Source organism: Canis aureus, chromosome 15, assembly GCF_053574225.1.
Source record: "Canis aureus isolate CA01 chromosome 15, VMU_Caureus_v.1.0, whole genome shotgun sequence".
Classification (NCBI taxonomy): Eukaryota; Metazoa; Chordata; class Mammalia; order Carnivora; family Canidae; genus Canis; species Canis aureus.
The window spans coordinates 52,622,018-52,643,220 of record NC_135625.1 but is presented as its reverse complement, the minus strand read 5'-3'; the positions used below and the strand labels follow the sequence as shown (position 1 = coordinate 52,643,220).

At 44.8% G+C, this 21,203-nt stretch overlaps 1 protein-coding gene across 13 annotated transcripts; it reads right to left on the bottom strand.

The window, feature by feature from the left end:
* Window positions 1–445: 445 nt before the first annotated feature.
* LOC144284793 (uncharacterized) lies at window positions 446–17,820 on the bottom strand. 13 transcript variants are annotated; one of them, XR_013353216.1, is made up of 7 exons: window positions 5,460–7,121; window positions 4,868–5,042; window positions 4,621–4,738; window positions 4,098–4,198; window positions 1,794–3,787; window positions 1,390–1,606; window positions 446–1,297 (listed from the first exon to the last, which is right to left on the bottom strand). XR_013353216.1 is itself a non-coding variant. In XM_077849846.1 (2 exons), the coding sequence occupies exons 1-2, from the start codon at window positions 17,814–17,816 to the stop codon at window positions 4,963–4,965; spliced, it is 303 nt and encodes a 100-aa protein (XP_077705972.1). In that variant the 5' UTR covers window positions 17,817–17,820; the 3' UTR covers window positions 4,262–4,962. The 13 variants fall into 13 exon arrangements, 1 of the variants encoding a protein (XP_077705972.1); XR_013353210.1 differs by having other exon boundaries at window positions 449–1,297; window positions 4,621–5,042; window positions 5,460–7,120; XR_013353209.1 differs by adding an exon at window positions 17,613–17,820 and having other exon boundaries at window positions 452–1,297; window positions 4,098–5,042; window positions 5,460–5,695.
* Window positions 17,821–21,203: the final 3,383 nt, after the last annotated feature.

Below are 21,203 nucleotides of genomic sequence, written 5' to 3'. Positions count from 1 at the left end.
GCTTCTGAGTCGTGCTAACACAGCCTGGGGTGCTCCTACGCAAAAATGAGGTGCTGTTCATTGGAAACTCCCCTCCGGCCTGCTGTCCTGTGTGCTTGTTTGCACACCTGGCCCAAGGCACTCACTTCACCGCACGGTCGTGTGGGGTCGGTGACGGCAGGGACAAGCCGTGAGCGCCGGGCCTGGCACTGGGCACCTGCCCCAAAGAGTGACTCTTCATTTCTATTTTAATGTCAGTAAGAATGAGGATCACATGTTAGGTCTCCGGATGTTCCCACTGTTAAAATACAAAGTGAGGGGCGCCTGGGGGGTCTCAGTCGGTGAAACCTTGGCCTTCGACTCAGGTCATGATCACAGGGTCCTGGGATCAAGCCCCATGTCGGGCTCCCCAGTCAGCAAGGGGTCTGCTTCTCCCTCTGCCCCCCCAACCCCTGCTCATGCTCTCTCTCTCTCCCTTTCAAATAAATAAATAAAATCTTTTTTTAAAAAAAAAGTAAAATCAGGAATAATTTTATTAAGAAAACTTACCAAACAGCACTTAAGCATTAATAAATAAAAATACATATTACAAATAAGGAATACAGACTGTATATATTTGCCCTGCCCTACCAACACAACTGCGTTGTTCGCCAGTCCCCAAAGCGTCCTCCCCCCCTCCCCCCGGGCCTTGTCATGAAAATCCACATGTGTGGACTCACAGGTCATGTGTACCCTTACCCAAGGACTCGGGGAGCTGGACAGCAGACGCGTGGCGGCCTGGTGTGCACCACACCCACGGTTAGTCGGTCTGTGCTCATGTGGCTTTCCCTGAGGAAGCCCTAATTTCATGACCCTGTTTTCATGGAATACAACTTGAACAGCTCACAAGCACTTAATTTAGGACAGTGAGCCTCAGTGACAACCTCCTTGTCCCGGGCTGCCGGGGTGCCGGGAAGGCAGCAGTCTGGCCCCGGGGCTGTTTCAGTCGGTGACCTCAGGCCAGGCAGACACCTGGGATCCGATGGTTGGCAGCCATCTGAGGGCCACCCTCTGGAAGCTCCGATTACCCCGGAGAGCATCTGGGCCACCACCTGCTCTGCATGTGGTGCTTACGTCCCCAAACACACAGACAGCGAAGGGATAGAAAGAAACAGAAACAGCACGACGGTGCCCAGGCCATGGCGGAGCTGAGTGTCCGTCCCCACGGGACGCACATCGGCTTTGCAGGTGCTCAGCGAGATCCAGTTCTTGACATGCAGACATCTCGTGCTCCCAGCCTGTGAATCTCACGGGAAACACCAAACCAAGGGCACAGCACCTGTCCAGGTGGGGTGGAGCTGAGCCTGAGAGCCAGTCCTCCTGACTCCCCGCCCCACCTGTCCCAAGACCCTCCGCCAGGGAAGCCCTTACTCTGCAGGAGGTAAGCCCCCAGGGCTACATCGGCCGAGTCTTCTGGGCTCAGCGCTCAACCAGGGGGTGTTGAAGTGGCTTCAGAAGTGGCTTCTTTTCACCCATAATGAAGCATTTCTCTTCCTCAAAGTTGCAAGGTGTCATGGTGACCTCAGCATGCAGGGGACACACTCATACCCCTCGCCTTTTCCTTCATTTTCAGGAGTTAAACTTGACTCTGTATGGATTTTTTTTTTTTTTTGTATAAAACGTCATGCTCAAGATATTTCTTCCACCACCCCCTCATCCCCCCACCCCGTCCCGCCCCCAGTAACTGGCCACAACTTAGAAGCTAACTTCAAATTCATCCCTAACCAGTTTGGGTTCTTTTCCATTCAATTAATTACTCAAGTCCCCAAACTCACTCCTCTGGAGCTGAGTCTGTGGGGTGTGGGGAGGCTGGAGCGGCCGCTGAGCGGGCATTTCTGTGACTGCTCTTCAAAGCCCTCGTGTTCACATTTTGCACAGTGTGGGCACAGCGGGACGCTTGGACTTTACGTGGCCGCCACCTGCAGAGGCGGAGAGCAGGGAGCCAGGATGGAAAGGGATCAAGCCTTAGGAACTGGGCCCAAAAGGCAAAGCTGGGAGACCCATCAAGACGGCATGGTCTCTCCCCAGGACGCAGACACGAAAGCTGATATACCTTGCAACAGTTTCAATCCAGAACCTCCAATGACCACCTGTACACTCTCATGAGCTACAGATTCCCACACTTGACCTGTGTGTCTGGCCTTTCTGCTGAGCTCCAGACCCACAGAGTCAAGTGCCTGCTGGAAGTCTCCAGGAGACACGTGGGTCTCTAAAGAGCAGCCCTTGGGACCTGACTTCGTCACCTTCCCCTGAGCATCCCTAACCCGCCCATCACCTGTTAACCCCAACACAAAACCATCAGGCAGGCAGCCGCACGGTGGACAGAGCCCTCGCCCCAGAGGAGTCTCATCCACTCCGGCACACTGGGTCCTTCCCCCACCCCCACGAGCAGTCGCCAGGAGCTGTGCCTTCCATGAGTGACATGGGCCGGTCACAAGGAGACAAATGCCACATGATGCACAAGCACACTGCTTCCTAAGGTCAGACACAGACCTATTCTCCAGCGTTGGGCGCTGGGATTGCTCCCAAGTTTCCCCTCACAGAGACGTCACCCAGCGTCAGTACTGCCACCAGCTGGACTCACTGGGGGTGACTTTGCAGGTGGACGTGCCCGGTGTAGGGTCTGTGCCCTTCCGAACTTGCTGGGCATTTCCTCACTGCTTCTCCCCCCTGTACCGTGTGCGGCCCTGGAGCCGGCAGCATACCCACCCCTGGACTCAGCTGCCCCGGAATTAGCACCTCGCTGTCCTCCTGCCTGTCTGATGACAAGGGGACGCTCTCGGGGCCGCCGCGCTCCCACACCGCTGCTCACAGTGAGGCTGAGACTCTTCCCATTACTCTTTCAGGATTCCTTGCATGTGAAACTCTTGTTCACACTTTGACAATTTATCTATGGGGCTGCTTGTTTTCCAATTAATTTCCTCAAGTTCTTTCAGTATTTTGGATACTGATCCCTCTGTCATGTATGACACAGATGTCTTTTCCCAAACGGCTACCTGCCATGGCTCTCTCAGCTTTCTTTACAGCATGTTCCTCAAAGAGAAGTACTGAGATTTGATCTGGACTGATTTTTCCTTCTCTTTCTCTATAAGGTGTGTCTGTCATATTATTGTCTAAGTCAGCCCTTCTTTTTCAAGAGATCGTGAAGTGTATTTCTAAACATTCTATGAGAAGTTTGGCATAAATGAACATATTAATACATCTCTTTCTATATTTATTATATATATTTACACATCCACACAATCTTGGCCTTGCTTCTCTGTTTTGTTGATGCATGTGTCAATCTCCAGATTAATCTCATTAGAGCCTTGAAAGAGTCTTGACGTACATCAGCCCGTCTTCTCCTTTATCTTTGTCATAAACTCCTCATTCCTTCTCTGAGTGTTTCTGTTCTGAGTGCGATCCCAGAGGCATGGATTCTAATCCCCACTACTCATTTGGAAATGTTTAGAATCCTACACCGATGTAGGACTCAGTGACACGTTTGTGACCCTGACTCTCCCCACGGTGGAGGGTCGACTTACCCTATAAATTCTCCAGAGACATTTTGTAAATTTTCTCTACAGTGTTTTTTGCAAACACTTTGTTACTAAGATTCCTGGGTCCGCCCGTGGTAAGTGGTGCCTCTCCTGTTCCCACATCTTCTTATGTTGGTCCCATCTCCAGTCACCCTCATGAGTGGTTTCTAGATTAATACCCTTGCCTGAGCTGCACTTCGTGTGGTTTCTTTACAGCAAGTCAGAACAGCAGCATCTGCCATTTCCACCGGCTGTAAATTGCACAAAGGTGTGTACAGTCAGGGTGCTGGGCATGTAACAAGCACATGACCGATGTTAATGCATTTCTCTTAATTCCTATCTCCACCAGGTGAAGATGGAGACAAGTCCAAAAGTATATTTTTAAAATATTTATTCATGAGAGACACAGAGAGAGAGAGAGGCAGAGACACAGGCAGAGGGAGAAGCAGGCCCCATGCAGGGAGCCCAATGTGGGACTCGATCCTGGGACCCCGGGGTCACGACCTGGGATGCTCAACCACCTAGCCACCCAGGTCTCCCTCAAAGATATTTTTATATTACCTTTTATTTACATATCTACTTCCCTCTTGGAATCCACATCTTGAGAAAGCATGTAAGTCTTGTTTTATCCACTTATGTGGCCCTAAGGCCTGGAGCAGGATCTGGCTCAGGGTGAGTGTTCCGCAGACAAACATGCAATAAAGGAAATAATTCATCAAAACACATAGTAACAGAGAAGGTCATGTTTCCCCAAAGAGTCATCCAATGCAATATGAGTGGGACCAACCGATTTTCATCCAGCATCTTTAGGTTCTACTATGGTTAGCTGGATGGTTTTGAAGCAAATCTTTCAACTCAATCATCCATCCCACCCATGGAAGTTCTACTTCCTGCACCTGCCTTCCACGAAGGTCCACCTCTTCCTACATGTCCATTATCTGTCCCTGGACCTTCCACCACCCATTGTGCATGCAGCCCTCTGACAGTCTCACACCCTCTGCTCCCCGGGCTGGCCTGGAAGTCCTCGGGCTGTGTCTCCCCGTATTTCTGAGCCCTCCGCTAAGAGAATGATGTTCTATCATACCTGGCACTTCATTTGTTGAATTGAAACCATTCGGGGGTGCAGCCTCCAGACCCTCTACTCTCTGGACCCCGACTTGGCTCACAGCACCCACCATGGGCGCCAGGACCCATCTTCTGGCCTGTGAAACCGTACAGACTTGTCTTGAAAACCCATTCAGCTATAGACAATCCAGAAATATAAACCCAGGGCTTCTGAGAGGTCACAGGTTGGAAAGGAATCCCAGAAACAGTGTTGGGCTGTACTCAACATGGAGGCATGGGTCAGTCTTCTCAAGGGCCACAGAAAGAGCGAGGAAAATGTCGTGGAGGATTCTGGACAGAGAGTGTGGCTGGTGGCAGGAAGTCAGTCCTCATTCCTGGGAAAGCCAGCAGAGGCCTGCGTGCATCCGGGCGCAGCTGGACATCCAGTGGCAAGCACTGTCCCTGAAATACAGCCACAAAAACATTTTTAATTATCCCTAATTTGTAATTCATATGCAGATTCGAAATTATTTCCCACCCCCTGCCAAGGATATTTTTTCCTTTTATTTTAAAATAGTATTAAAAAGAAAACTATTGTTGATGTTGGTCATTAGGTAGTAAATATACCAACGAATGGCATAAAGCTCATTTTCATGATCAAAAGACTTTTTATAGAAAATATCTAGATATAGTATAAATGTCACCACAGTAAGTCCATTTATGGTAGAAGTGCCTTTAATCATATATTTTTAGCACAAAACAGAAACATTTTACAACTGACTCTTGAATATACAGAGGCATTTTGCAAGAGATCTGATTATTCACAGAGTTCTTTCCCCCAAACGTGCAACAACAAATTAATGTGGATGAACTTCTGACCTGAGGCAACATGCATTATTCCATGAGAAACTGTGTGACCAGGGCCCCGGCAGCCGCCCCACGTATACACACTGACGGCCACTATATTTGGGGTTCAAATGCTTCCATGTGTGACAGCCCAGGGCCTCTGCTCACATTGGAGATGGGACATGTGTCTTGCTGGCTCCAAATGCTCCCGGAGACGGAGGACAGACTCTAAAGTTGAATTGTTTCACATGTACAAGATAAAAATTTGTCTGGAAAGACAAAATGTTGGACAGTTTTTCTTTTGTTTTCTGAAAGGACCTTTATTGTATTCAGTTATGAAGTCCGTGCACTCAGAACACATCTACTTTTCCTGGGGTCCTGGGCTGGAGACCTTGAATGCGGGTCACTGTCCCCATAGGAGGCTGTGAGGGCCTGCCAGCCACTGAGGGGCCTCCTGCCATCCCTCCCCCTCCCCTTTTTTTCTCTCTCCTCTTCCTCTCTCTCCACATGCTGTCATGCAGAGACATAAGACTGTACAAACAGACAATGGAGAGACCACATATAAAAATAGAACTCTGGGGAAAAAAAATAGACCTCTGGTAGCCCTGGTGGTGCAGCGGTTTAGCGCCGCCTGCAGCCCGGGGTGTGATCCTGGAGTCCTAAGATCGAGTCCCACATCAGGCTCCCTGCATGGAGCCTGCTTCTCCCTCTGCCTGTGTCTCTGCCTCTCTCTCTCTCTCTCTGAATAAATAAATAAAATCTTAAAAAAATAGACCTCTGACCCCCACAATCGGCCGCAGCCTGCCCCAGGGCCCACCCCGTCTCTCAGCTCACCAGCCCAGGAAACCAGCCTGTTATCTCTAAGTCATATGTGCAGGGAGTCTGTTTTGAGAGACAGTCCAGGAAACTAAACAGTGATCGTTATCCCTGTATCAATCAACCCAGCAATCAAGTCTTGATTAGTAGCTGACAGCTTCCTAAAATTTGTCCTGACTTCCAATTTAGGACCAACAAAAAGAAGGCAAATAGGCTCCTCTAACTACTGAGGAGGGGCCCTCCACTTCTGGTAACATTCCAGTTTCCTCAGTCTCGTGGCTTCCCCGAGGGCCTCCGAGCATCCCCTTCTCTCCTCTGTAAAGCTCTCCCCATCCCCTGCCCATCTTTGAGTCTTTGGGAAACACAGCAATGGGGACTGTTCATCTTACTGTGACAAGCTCTAAATAAATGGCCTTTGCTATGCTCATTTGAGAATGACAGGCTATCTGGTTGACTAGAAGTGACTATTACTCATTTGAAGGCACCTCGTGGCCACTATGATCCAAGCCTTGCTGTGTAGCCTCTAAAGCAAGCCTCAGCCCTGGCGCCCTATCTGCCTTGTGCCCTGACCAGCAACATTGGGCTGTTCGGTGGAATCCAGGAGGAGCACAGAACCCGATGGGCCAGCTAAGCTGTTCAGGGACAGCTGGCCATGCAGGGCAGGGAACAGAATGGGGCCTCCCTGGTCCTGGGAACAGATGGCCTCTCTGGTCATTTCCAAAACTACTTGGGTCCACACACAGGCCATCTTCACAGATGTGGCTTCATGCACTTCATACATTTGGGTCCAGTTCAGTTTTCTCGTCATGGTCGTGTTTTCTCTTGAGATATCCTGACTCTACTTTTCTTTTTTCTTTCTTTCTTTTTCTTTCTTTCTCTTCTTTCTTTCTTTCTTTCTTTCTTTCTTTCTTTCTTTCTTTCTTCTTTCTTTCTTTCTTTCTTTCTCTTTCTTTCTTTCCTTCTTTCTTTTTCTTTTTCTTCCTTCCTTCCTTCTTTCTTTTCTTTCCCTTCCTTCTTTCCTTCCTTCTTTCCTTCCTTCCTTCCTTTCTTTTCTTTCTTTCTTTTTCTTTCTTTCTTTCTTTCTTCTTTCTTTCTTTCTTTCTTTCTTTCTTTTTCTCCCTTCCTTCCTTCCTTCTTTCCTTCCTTCCTTCCTTCCTTCCTTCCTTCCTTCCTTCCTTCCTTTTCTTTCTTTCTTTTCTTTCTTCTTTCTTTCTTTCTTTCTTTCTTTCTTTTCTTTTTCTTTCTTTCTTCTTTCTTTCTTTCTTTCTTTCTTTCTTTCTTTCATTTATTTATTTCTTTCTTTCTTCTTTCTTCTTCTCCCTTCCTTCCTTCCTTCCTTTTTCTTTCTTTTCTTTCTTTCTTTCTTTCTTTCTTTCTTTCTTTCTTTCTTTTTCTTTCTTTCTTTCTTTCTTTCTTTCTTTCTTTCTTTCTTTCTTTCTTTTTCTTTCTCTTTCTTTCTTTCTTTCTTTCTTTCTTCTTTCTTTCTTTCTTTCTTCCTTCCTTCCTTCCTTCCTTCCTTCCTTCCTTCCTTCCTTCCTTTCTTTCTTTCTTTCTTTCTTTCTTTCTTTCTTTCTCTTTCTTTCTTTTTCTTTCTCTTTCTTTCTTTTTCTTTCTTTCTTTCCTTCTCTGTTTCCCAACCTCTGCCAACCACTGACATTCTCACTGTCCCTATAGGCTTGTCTTTTCCAGTGTCATGTCGGAGTCACACACTATGTGGCCTTTCACATGGACTTCTTTCATTTACTAATATATATTTAAGGTTTATCTGTGTCTTTTCATGGTATGGTAGCTCATTTCTTTTTATTACTGATCGGTGTTCTGTTGTATGATGTTCCATGGACACATCCAGTTCTTGAAGAACATCTTAGTGGCTTCCAATGTGGCAGCTTTATGAGAATAGCAGCTACAAACATGTGGGTGCAGCTTTCTGCATGGACAAAAGTCTGCAACTCATTTGGGTAAATCTCTGGGAGTGTGATAGAAGGATTGGATGGTCAGTATTAGGTTCAGCTTTGATTAAATGATGAAGCTACCTTACAAGTGGTGGTGCCATTTTGTATTCCTTCACACCCCCAGCCATGAATAGATGGTTGTTGTTGCTCTGCAGCCTCATCAGCAATCAGTAGTGTCTGTTTTGGTGGGTTTGTGTGTTTACTTATTTTTGTTTTAGCCCCTCTAATGGTTTTGTTGTAGTGTCTCATCGTTGCTTGATGATGCAGCTTACAATGACAGAGGACACTTCTTACCAGCTGGCTTCCCATCTGCATATCTGCACAGATGAGGAGTCAGTACAGACCTTCACCCGTATTTTTAAAATATTCTTTTTGTGCATGTCCTTTCTGCTGAGGTTTAAGAGTTGTGCTATATTTTGCATACAACTCTTTCATCTGGTGTATGTATTGTAATTTTTTCTTAATTCTGTAACTTGTTTTTATTTTATTGACACTGTCTATTTCAGAGCCAGTCTTTAATTTTAATAAAGTTCAACTTTATAACTTTTACTTTCATGGGTTGTACTATGGGTTCTCAGTCTGAGTCTCACTGCCAAACTCAATGCCACCTAGATTTTCATCATGGATTCTTACAGGCTTTCATTTGACCTCTAAGTTAGTAATCAATTCTGAGCGAATTTTACAAAAGTTGTAAGGTGTGTGACTAGATTCACTTTTTTTAATATAAATATCCAGCTGTTCCAGTAACACTTGCTGAAAACACTAAACTTTCTCCTGAATTGCCTTTGTCCTTCTTTCAAATATCGATTGACTGTGTTTGCATGGATCTATTTCTTTTTTTAATTTATGTTTTATTGGTGTTCAATTTGCCAACATATAGAATAACACCTAGTGCTCATCCCGTCAAGTGCCCCCCTCAGCGCCCATCACCCAGTCATCCCCACCCCCCGTCCACCTCCCTTCCTACCACCCCTTGTTCGTTTCCCAGAGTTAGGAGTCTCTCATGTTCTGTCTTCCTTTCTGATATTTCCCACTTATTTTTTCTCCTTTCCCCTTCTCTTTATTCCCTTTCACTATTTTTTATATTCCCCAGATGAATGAGAACATACAATGTTTGTCCTTCTCCGACTGACTTATTTCACTCAGCATAATACCCTCCAGTTCCATCCAAGTCGAAGCAAATGGTGGGTATTTGTCATTTCTAATGGCTGAGTAATATTCCATTGTATACATAAACCACATCTTCTTTATCCATCATCTTTTGATGGACACCGAGGCTCCTTCCACAGTGTGGCTATTGTGGACATTGCTGCTAGAAACATCGGGGTGCAGGTGTCCCGGCGTTTCATTGCATCTGTATCTTTGGGGTAAATCCCCAGCAGTGCAATTGCTGGGTCGTAGGGCAGGTCTATTTTTAACTCTTTGAGGAACCTCCACACGGTTTTCCAGAGTGGCTGCACCAGTTCACATTCCCACCAACAGTGTAAGAGGGTTCCCTTTTCTCCACATCCTCTCCAACATTTGTGGTTTCCTGCCTTGTTAATTTTCCCCATTCTCACTGGTGTGAGGAGGTATCTCATTGTGGTTTTGATTTGTATTTCCCTGATGGCAAGTGATGCGGAGCATTTTCTCATGTGCATGTTGGCCATGTCTATGTCTTCCTCTGTGAGATTTCTCTTCATGTCTTTTGCAAATGACGTATCAGATAAAGGGCTAGTTTCCAAGATCTATAAAGAACTTATTAAACTCAACACCAAAGAAACAAACAATCCAATCATGAAATGGGCAAAAGACATGAACAGAAATCTCACAGAGGAAGACATAGACATGGCTATCAATTTCTTAAGTTGTATTTTTCACTGTCATTTAAGTAAAGGAAAAAAAGGAAAAGAAAATGTATTGCTCTTGGGATCTCTTTGTTGACCCATGTGATTAGAAATTCATCATTTAATTTCCAAATATTCAGATAATTTTCAGTTATCTTTCTGTTACCGATTTCTAGTTTCATCCCATTGTAGTCTCAGAGTATACCTTGCCTTATTTCTGTATAACACCTGTGTTGAGGTGTGTTTTATGACTCAGATGTGGTCTGTTCAGAGGGAGGTACCATGTGAGCTTGAGAAGAATGTGCATTCTACTCTTATTGGATGGAGTAGTCCAGAAACCTCTATCAGATCAGGCTGGTGGTCCCCTTCAGGCCGACCGCATTCTTAGAAATGTTCAACCTGTTTGATCTATCCACACCAGCAGGGATTTTGAATTATCCCCTGTATCAGAGGATCTATCTACTTCTCATTGTGGTTCTGAGTTTTTGTGCCACGTTTCTAACACTCTGTGCAGTAAGGATGGAGTGCCTTCCTGGAGAATTTATCTTTTTATCACTATGCAGGGCTCTCTCTAACTCTGGTCATTTGCCATGTTCTAAGGGAAGAGGCAATGTTCTACTATCTTATGGTAAATCTCAGACTTTGGGTGTCCCCAACCCTGGGCCATGACCATCATCCATCAGGTGAGATAGGGAGGCTGGAGGGGGCAGGAGGCATGAGTGGGAGATAATCTCTGGTTGGGTCTTTTCCTGGAGGGTAGTCCTTTGTCAAAGAACATTCTGGGCATATTTCATCATAGTTACTTTACATCTCCCCATGCCAGATCCAGAGAATATTTTTTTTCTAGGTTTTTCACCATTTGGACCTGGCGCAGTTCATGAAAGTGTGGGGACCCCCAAAATGTGGCCTTCTCACCATCACAAGGCTTTACAGACTCCAGCAATTTGTCAAAATTAACGTTTATGTGCCAGTATGCAGGTCTGGTATTCAGGTAAGCAGATTTGGGTGTAGGCCTCTTGTTCACCTGTCTTTCCAGATTTCAGGGTGGATTCACTGTGTGGTCCAAATTATTTGACTGGATTAACAAAGTCATGGATTTGTGGTTTGCTGAGCTTCTGATTGTGTGAGACTACAGATGAGGACTTCTAAGCCCTTTGTGTGCCAGAGCTGAAGCCTCATTAGTAACTTGGTGACACTTGGTTTCTTGCTCATCCTCACAGGTTGTGGTGCTATAACAGAGAGCTTCATTAACCATTTTTCCCCAAATCATCATTCTCTATTTGTGGCTTAGAGATCGCTATCTTCACATCAGAGAGACTAGGGTTTTGAATCAGTTAGAAGCCAAGGTAAACATGCCATGAAAAGAAAACAATAAAAAATCATCTTTCTCAATCATTTCCTAAAATTAGATATTGCTAAAATATCTGAATCTAAAATGAAAATAAAATGCATGGTTTGCTTGTATTTAAGTGGAATGAAATCTTCCTCATAGTACTCAATGTTTTCAACACTGAAACCACATTTTAACTGCTCTTCACTGAATAAATCCTAAAACCACTTTTTAAAAATTGATTATTTTTCCGTAATCAGTATAACATAACAACAGACACACACAAAAAAAACATGTACAGGGAAGAAAGAAATCTGAAAAAAAAAAAAAAAAAGGATTAGAATTTCTTTTCCCACCGTTTGGATTTTTCAAATTGAAGAAGACAGCAAGTAGCAGAGGAAAAAAATACTATCAGTGATAAGTCAATTGAAAAACCCAGTAGAATCACACATGAAGGAACTCAAACTATGTTGTATGTATAAGACTGGAAGTTAAGTCTACATTCAGATGCTATCTGAGGACATGCTCATAAACATATTTTGCATCTTACACGGTGTCTTACATCTTACCAGGAGACCTTGTAAGATCACAGAGGACAAACTCACACAGGGAAAATACTGAATGGCACACATTAGAATGATGAAGTATGAGAATCATAGAACCTAGCTGGGAAGGTAAAACCTGTTCAATCCAAAGATACATTTCTTTGTATTTCCTCCCTTGATTTTCAGTTTCTAGATAGACAAAGTAAAAAGTCACAGCTACATAGTTTTTAAACATGCTTGTAATTTTTAAAAATGATTTTACTTATTTGCACGAAGGAGTGCAGAGGGAGAGAGAGAGAAGTAGAGAGCATGCACACATGAGCAGAGAGGGCAGGCAGGGGGAGGGAGAAGTAGACTCCCCAGAGCAGGGAGCCCCATGTGGAGCAAATGCACTTGAAATTTTAACATGCATGATTCTGTCATTAAATAAGCATCAAACAAGGAAAACTCAGTTTTCAGTAGGAAAACAAGGGGACTTGGGGCAGTGCATGAATTAAAGCAGCATCTTTGGACAATGGTTAAGTATTAAACTGTTTAGTAAAATAAGAACATGTGGGTTTCCCATAGCCCAGCAATTCCACTTCTATTTTTTTAAAGATTTTATTCATTTATTTATTCATGGGAGACAGAGAGAGAGAGAGGCAGAGTCACAGGCAGAGGGAGAAGCAGGCTCCATGCAGGGAGCCCAACGTGGGACTCGATCCCGAGACTCCAGGACCATGCCCTGGGCTGAAGGCAGGCACCAAACCGCTGAGCCATCCAGGGATCCCCGCAACTCCACTTCTAGTAGGGAAAGAGAAAGGCACGTACACCTGCATCAGAAAGACACGTAAGACATGGCAATTGAAGGCTATTTTAAGAGCCCAGTCTTGAATTGACACTAATGTCTTGAGACGCTTGTAGGATGCATGCACAATAGGACAGCATTAAGTCCTATAAGTCAAGGTCAATTCCATGTGGGGGTAATTCAGAGGAGATTCAGATGCAGAAAATTCAGTGAAAGGAACCAGACATAGAATAGCACATCCTAAAAAAAAAAAAAAAAAAAAGAATAGCACATCCTGTACTGCTCAAGTGAAACGGAGTTTGAAAATAGGCAGAGCCACACACCAGCAGAAGACCTCAGGATGCAGGCAGTGCTGAGTGCATAGCTGGTGACGTGCGCATTTCTCCGTGACCAGTCTGTTGATCTACTGTACTTTTAGGGTTATTTGCTGACTATCTTGTTTTACTTTCAGTACATGGATTTCCCTTCACAACAAATAAAAAGTTTTGTCATTATTTTTAAGGAAACTAGTTAAATACGTAACAGGGAAGGTAGTGTGTACTAGGCACAGCATCATGGATGGTGGAATGCAGAATCTTGCAAGGCTTGTGTGGGTCCCGGGCCTAAGTATGCTGCCAGAGAATATGCTCAAAACTAGGGAGACATTTCAAACCTTACAGCCCTGCTTATGCACAAAGAAGGGAAAGGAGACTGGTTTCTACAAAATGTGATAAAATGCTCCAATAGTCATTTATCAGCTTGTGTTTAAAATCGTGTCTGTAGTAACATGAATGTGAGGTCAATAAATGAAGAGGGATGTGATGTCTATAATAACATCAAGTGGTAAAACTGACCTACCAAAGTTACACTTTCACCTGCAAGTTGGAACACTATCACTCAACTAAAAAATATAAATAGTGGGGATCCCTGGGTGGCGGGATCCCTGGGTGGTGCAGCGGTTTGGCGCCTGCCTTTGGCCCAGGGCATGATCCTGGAAACCTGGGATTGAATCCCACGTCGGGCTCCTGGTGCATGGAGCCTGCTTCTCCCTCTGCCTATGTCTCTGCCTCTCTCTCTCTCTCTCTCTGTGTGACTATCATAAATAAATTAATTAATTAAAACCTTTAAAAATATATATATAAATAGCAAAGAAAAGTCTCTATATTTTGTTATTATCTCTGTCCTGATTTCTTCTTCAGATGAGTTGGAATGTCTCTCAAGATTGTGAGCAATGTAGAACTCATACAGCAATTTGGCAGTGTGGCAGGATACAAAATCAATGCCCAGAAGTCAGTGGCAATTCTATACACTAACAATGAGACTGAAGAAAGAGAAATTAAGGAGTCAGTCCCATTGACAATTGCACCCAAAAGCATGAGATACCTAGGAATACACCTAACCAGAGAGGTAAAGGATCTATACCCTAAAAACTACATAACACTTCTGAAAGAAATTGAGGAAGACACAAAGACACAAAAATATTCCATGCTCATGGATTGGAAGAATTAATATTGGGAAAATGTCAATGTGACCCAGGCCAATTTACATGTTTAATGCAATCCCTATCAAAATACCATGGACTCGGGGATCCCTGGGTGGCGCAGCGGTTTAGCGCCTGCCTTTGGCCCAGGGCGCGATCCTGGAGACCCGGGATCAAATCCCACGTCGGGCTCCTGGTGCATGGGGCCTGCTTCTCCCTCTGCATATGTCTCTGCCTCTCTCTCTCTCTCTCTCTCTCTCTCTGTGTGACTATCATAAATAAATAAATTAAATAAATCTTAAAAATAAATAAATAAATAAATAACAAAATACCATGGACTCTCTTCAGAGAGTTGGAACAAATCATCTTAAGATTTGTGTGGAATCGGAAAAGACCCCGAATAGCCAGGGGAATATTAAAAAAAAAAAAAAAAACCATAGCTGGGGGCATCACAATGCCAGATTTCAGGTTGTACTACAAAGCTGTGGTCATCAAGACAGTGTGGTACTGGCACAAAAAAAGACACATAGATCAATGGAACAGAATGGAGAATCCAGAAGTGGACCCTCAACTCTATGGGCAACTAATATTCGACAAAGGAGGAAAGAGCATCCACTGGAAAAAAGTCTCTTCAATAAATGGTGCTGGGAAAATTGGACATCCACATGCAGAATAATGAAACTGGACCATTCTCTTACACCATCCACAAAGATAAACTCAAAATGGATGAAAGATCTAAATGTGAGACAAGATTCCATCAAAATCCTAGAGGAGAACACAGGCAATGCCCTTTTTGAACTTGGCCACAGTAACTTCTTGCAAGATACATCCATAGAGGCAAGAGAAACAAAAGCAAAAATGAACTATTGGGACTTCATCAAGATAAGAAGCTCTTGCACAGCAAAGGATACAGTCAACAAAACTAAAAGACAACCTACAGAATGGGAGAAGATATTTGCAAATGACGTATCAGATAAAGGGCTAGTTTCCAAGATCTATAAAGAACTTATTATTTTTTTTTAATTTTTTAAATTTTTATTTATTTATGATAGTCACAGAGAGAGAGAGAGAGAGGCAGAGACACAGGCAGAGGGAGAAGCAGGCTCCATGCACCGGGAGCCCGACGTGGGACTCGATCCCGGGTCTCCAGGATCGTGCCCCGGGCCAAAGGCAGGCGCCAAACCGCTGCGCCACCCAGGGATCCCTATAAAGAACTTATTAAACTCAACACCAAAGAAACAAACAATCCAATCATGAAATGGGCAAAAGACATGAACAGAAATCTCACAGAGGAAGACATAGACATGGCCAACAAGCACATGAGGAAATGCTCCACATTACTCGCCATCAGGGAAATACAAATCAAAACCACAATAAGATACCACCTCACACCAGTGATAATGGGGAAAATTAACAAAGCAGGAAACCACAAATGTTGGAGAGGATGTGGAGAAAGGGGAACCCTCCTGCACTGTTGGTGGGAATGTGAACTGGTGCAGCCACTCTGGAAAACCGTGTGGAGGTTCCTCAAAGAGTTAAAAATAGATCTGCCCTACGACCCAGCAATTGCACTGTTGGGGATTTACCCCAAAGATACAGATGCAATGAAGCACCAGGACACCTGCTCCCCGATGTTTATAGCAGCAATGTCCACAATAGCCAAACTGTGGAAGGAGCCTCGGTGTCCATCGAAAGATGAATGGATAAAGAAGATGTGGTCTATGTATACAATGGAATATTACTCAGCCATTAGAAACGACAAATACCCACCATTTGCTTTAACATGGATGGAACTGGAGGGTATTATGCTGAGTGAAATCAGTCGGAGAAGGATAAACATTATATGGTCTCATTCATTTGGGGAATATAGAAAATAGTGAAAGGGAATAAAGGGGAAAGGAGGAAAAATGAGTGGGAAATATCAGAAAGGGAGACAGAACATGAAAGACTCCTAACTCTGGGAAACGAACTAGGGGTGGTAGAAAGGGAGGTGGGCGGGGGGTGGGGGTGACTGGGTGATGGGCGCTGAGGGGGGCACTTGACCGGATGAGCTCTGGGTGTTATTCTGTATGTTAGCAAATTGAACACCAATGAAAAATAAATTTATAAATAATAAATAAATATTTAAAAAATTTAATTTTCCAGAACTTTCAATGTCTTAAAAAAATAAATACGAACTCATCAAGTGGAAAAATATAGTGAAAGGGAATAAAGGGGAAAGGAGGAAAAATGAGTGGGAAATATCAGAAAGGTAGACAAAACATGAGAGACTCCTAACCCTGGGAAACGATCAAGGGGTGGAAGAAAGGGAGGAAGGCAGGGGGTGGGGGTGAATGGGTGACAGGCACTGAGGGGCACTTGATGGGATGAGTACTGGGTGTTATGCTATATGTTGGCAAATTGAACTCCAATAAAAAGAAATTAAAAAAAAGAAGGTTGATCAGGCAGTAACAACCCAAGAGAAGCAATATTGCTATTATTATTTGTTAGAGGACGGGCACCTGGGTGCCCCAGTTGGTGAAGGGTCTGCTCAGGTGGTGATCTCAGGGTTCTGGAATCAAGTCCAGCATTGGGCTCCCTGCACAGCGGGGAATCTGCTTTTCCCTCTCTTCTGACACTTCTCCTGGCTTGTGTGCTCTCTCTGTCTCATAAATAAATTTTAAATTTTTAAAAAATATTTGTTAAAGGAAAGAAATCCCAGCATTATTTGTTGAAGGAAAGGAAGGAAAGCGTCGAACTGGAATTCAAGAAAAGGAGGTTGTATTTTATCAGTCACCTGGAGCAAGTTCACTTCCACCCCTCTGTAAATCACTTACCCATAAGATGAGGGACTTAGATTATGATCACTAAGGATTTTATTTTAATATCTTTTTCGTTTTTGTTTTGCCTTAGTGAAAAAAGGCAGTAAGAAATTATCACATTTCTTGGGAAACACTGTTTCAAATTAGTCTAAGAATCAGGAAACTGAGCTACTGTCACCCCTGGGGGGGGGGGGTCTTTGAAAAAATTGAAACTAAAATAAGAGTTGGGGCCATCATAAGCATTTTCTGAACAACTGCTGTTAAAGTGACAGTCCCTATGACTGCAATTTAGAATTGTCCCCCTGCGGGACTTATTTCCTTTTCTCAGCCATAACCTCCTCTGCTCTACTTTCTCCCATTCTGCAACTCAGTAACATGCAAGCTGAGCTTCAGGGAAACTGCAACAGCCAGAAAGCCCGGGGCTGACCGCAGAATCAGGGCTAAGTGCGGACTCTTTCATTTATTAATTCATGGGTTGAGTCAACAAGCGTTCGGAGAGCGCCCACTGCCGCCGCACACTGGGTGGGAAACCAGAGAAAAATATCGGTCTCTGCTTCCTGGAGCTTAGTCCAGGGCTGCGCGTGCCCGAGCTCAGGTGGCCCGCTGGACCAAGGACGCAGAGGTCACCTGCGACCGCGGGCCGCCCCTCACCGCTCACACCCGATGGCACCTGCAGCGTCCGCGTAGTCCAAGACCCCGGGCTGGGCCGCCGGTCCTGCTTCTGTGGGGAGCCACGGCGAGCGTCGCCCCTCCCCCTGGGCGTGCCGGCGTAGTGCGGCTGGGGAGGTCCCGGCGGTCTAAGAGCCGCTCCGGGGGCAGGGCCTGCGCCCGGCAGCCCGCCCCGCAGTCCCCGCCCCGCGGCAGCCGTCGCCATGGAGATACGCAGGGCATCCTGGGAACGTTGCCTTTCCAGCGCGTGGACTCGGCCCCCACAGCGCCGCCTGCGGGCAGGAGGAGCAGATTGCTCTGGCGGCATCTGGCGGGTGCGTGCACCCTTCAACAGCATCGGGACCTCCCTCTCCTGCTCTCTGGACTGGGAAAACTGGAATTGCACCAGACTCCACAGCTCTGACGCTTTCTCGTTTGAGGGCTACCCAAGGTTAGATCTAGAGTTGATGAGCATATAAGTCAGGGAATTGAATCTTGTGTAACATTCCCTTTCCTACTGCAATTTTTGCTGCCCCGATTGCATCTCTTCAAAATGAAATTGTGAGTCATCGCACAGCCATTCACTACTGCATCCACCCCTCCCCCACTCACCGGGTCACCAAGCTGGTCTCTATTGCTTCGGCATTTTGGGAAAGGTTTGGGCTGCCTTGGGCAACAGAAAGGGCTCCTTGAGGAACATCTTACCTAACTTGTCACAGACTTTGGAAGTTAGGCATATTCTAGTTTCTCCTAGAAGCCTTCTACTGTGACATTCACCAATTCAGCCACATAAATTTCCATTTCTAGGTTTTGCCTATGCCTCTAAGATAAAGACTTTTGTAAAAACAAAACACTTCCTCTTCTCCTTAAAATACTAACATTTCAAACTGTCTCCCTTCTCTCATAAATTTTGGCCATTTGCTGTGCAAATTTCTGTTCAAATTTCCACACCAGTCAGAAAGGTCCAGATTGCCTTGAGATACTCATAAAGACTTACCAAGTGTGCTCAATGTCAGACATCCTACTAGGTGCTTCTGGCAGTAATGTAGTCCCAACTGGTCAATTTTGCAAGGATTCAGGTGACCCCTATTTTCATATTTTTCCTCTAATTTCCCCTATTCTAGCTTAGCTAATGAAAAAGCCATCAGATGTGAACTGTCCATTCTACAACCAGGTCAATATTTGTAGCAGCAGCCCTCTCCTCCTGTCCTCTAGTTACTTGGGAAAAGGCCAACTCCTCCACTTGTTTGGCTTCGTCTCTCTGCTACATCTTCACTGTCCTCCTTTTTGTGAGTCCTTCCCTATTAGCAGGCAGATTTGCTCTAGTATCAGTAACAGTGACTTTACTGGCTACTGTCAGCTTCTCTGCTCCACTTTATTTTTTTTTATTTATTTATTCATAGACACAGAGTAGCAGAGACACAGGCAGAGGGAAAAGCAGGCTCCATGCAGGGAGCCCGATGTGGGACTAGATCCCAGGCGTCCATGATCACACCCCAAGCTGCAGGCGGAGCCAAACCGCTGTGCCACCGGGGCTGCCCTCTGCTCCACTTTAAAATTCTGGAAAGAGTTCTCTGTATAGCCTGTGTCCAATTCCCTATTCACACTGTGCACCAGCCAACCAAGATCTGCCTTTCTGCTCAAACACAAAGGAAAAGTGTTCTCTAAGTCATTATCTATCTCTATCCTGCCAAACCTTCTGGCCTTTTCTTAGCACCTGACTTCTCAGCAGCACTCATCTCTGTTGTTCTGCTTCTTGCAGTATTCTCCTCGCTTGGCTGTTGGGGCACCACTCCCTCGTACTGTCCCTCCTGTCTCATACTTCCTTCCTTTTTGTTCCCTTTCCCTACGTCTCCAAATATGTTGACCCTGAAATTGCTAGGGTTACTGAGGACGTGGTTCTCCGTTCTCTACCCTTGGTGATCTCACAGCCAGGGAAGTTAAATATTTAATGCTGATGACCAAGTTTCTCTCTCCAGTCCAGACGATTGCTCTGAGCTCTAGACAAACAAATCTGTTAAGCAACTCCACTTGCATCTTTGCCTTTGCCTTTGAATAAAGAAAACTGTAGGAAGGTTTTGAATAGGAAAATGACATGATCTGACTTTTCTTTTTAAAAATATTTTATTTATTTATTTGAGAGAGAGAATGAGCAGAAGCAGGCTCCCCACTGAGCAGGGAGCGTGATGTGGGGCCCAACCCTGGAACTCCAGGATCATGACCTGAAGGCAGATGCTTAACAGACTGAGCCACCCAGGCACCCCTGACTTTTTTTAAAAAGGATCAATCTGACTGCTCTTCAGAGAACAGACCATGGCAGGTAAGGGGAGGAACCGGAAGATCAGTGAGGGTACTGATATAATCAGGCAAGATATACATCTATGTATATATCTTGAGAGAGAGAGAGTATGTGCTGGAGTGCGGGGTGGGGCAGAAGGAGAGAGAATCCTAAGCAGGCTCCATTGCCCGGTATAGAGCCTGATCCAGGGCTCGATCTCACAACCGTGAGATATGACCTGAGTGAGATCAAGAGAATGATGCTTAACCAACTGAGCCACCCAGACACCCCTTAATTAGAGATTTTAAATTTTAGCTTTTATTTCCTGAATTATCCATGATCTGTCTGGGATATTTTTGTTACTATTATTTATCTTGATCTCTCTCTTTCCCATATAAGTTTTTTTTTTTTTTCCAAGTGTTTGATAATCCTTGCAGGTTCATACTTAAGAATGCAGCAGTGGAGAATTTAATCAAGGTCTTTGTGCATACAGGTGGGGCTTGTGTGACAGTTTCCTCTGGGGTGATTGGTTGTTTGGGAGTCCTCTAAGTGCCAGGAGGAGGAGGGCTTTTCTCCCAGACAACATCTACAATAATTATTTCTAGATGGTTTGTTCAATTTTCCTTGTTTTCTCGTGCAAGGTAAATACCAGCTGCTAGGCCTTCCTCGTGCTGGAAGTGGACAGTAGTGGAAGGAGGGCCTGACTCGTCGCTGACAGACTTTCAGTCAATTGCCCTGGTCTTGGGCATCCATCCTGCCCAGCTCCTGCACGGCTCCTGCACCTGTTCAACGAGTCACGCCGCTCAGTCCCGTCTGCTTCTTCCTGCTTGTGGTGCTCTGCTTCCCTTCGTTAGATACCATTCTGCCAATAACTTCCTCAAATCTGTTTAAATTTCTTGTCCACTGATGATTTCCTCTGAATCCTCTTCATGGTTGTGGATTTATAGCCTTAAAAAATTCCTTTACTGTAATATTAATGGGATATCCAGGGACGGAAGACAACGTGAGCATACAATGTGAGTTCTTGAGTCAAGACAGTGACTGAGCTTTTGTGAACAGGATATTTTTCTTATTTGTAATAGATATTTGGGTGAGTCCCTTGGATGATCCAGGTATATGATGATAGAGTGCGTTCCATAATGTCAAGTTAATGGCTCAGCAGAGACCATTGCCTTCTTGACCCTAATGGGAATTTAAAAAAAAAAATTATGATCTCCATTGTTGAGTCAGCCAGATATATTATTCTTTTGGAGGTGATAGGATTATTTTTTGGATACTTCTGGGCATCTTTCCTTATTCTTGAAATTCAAGGATTTCTGCAAGATATCTCAGCAG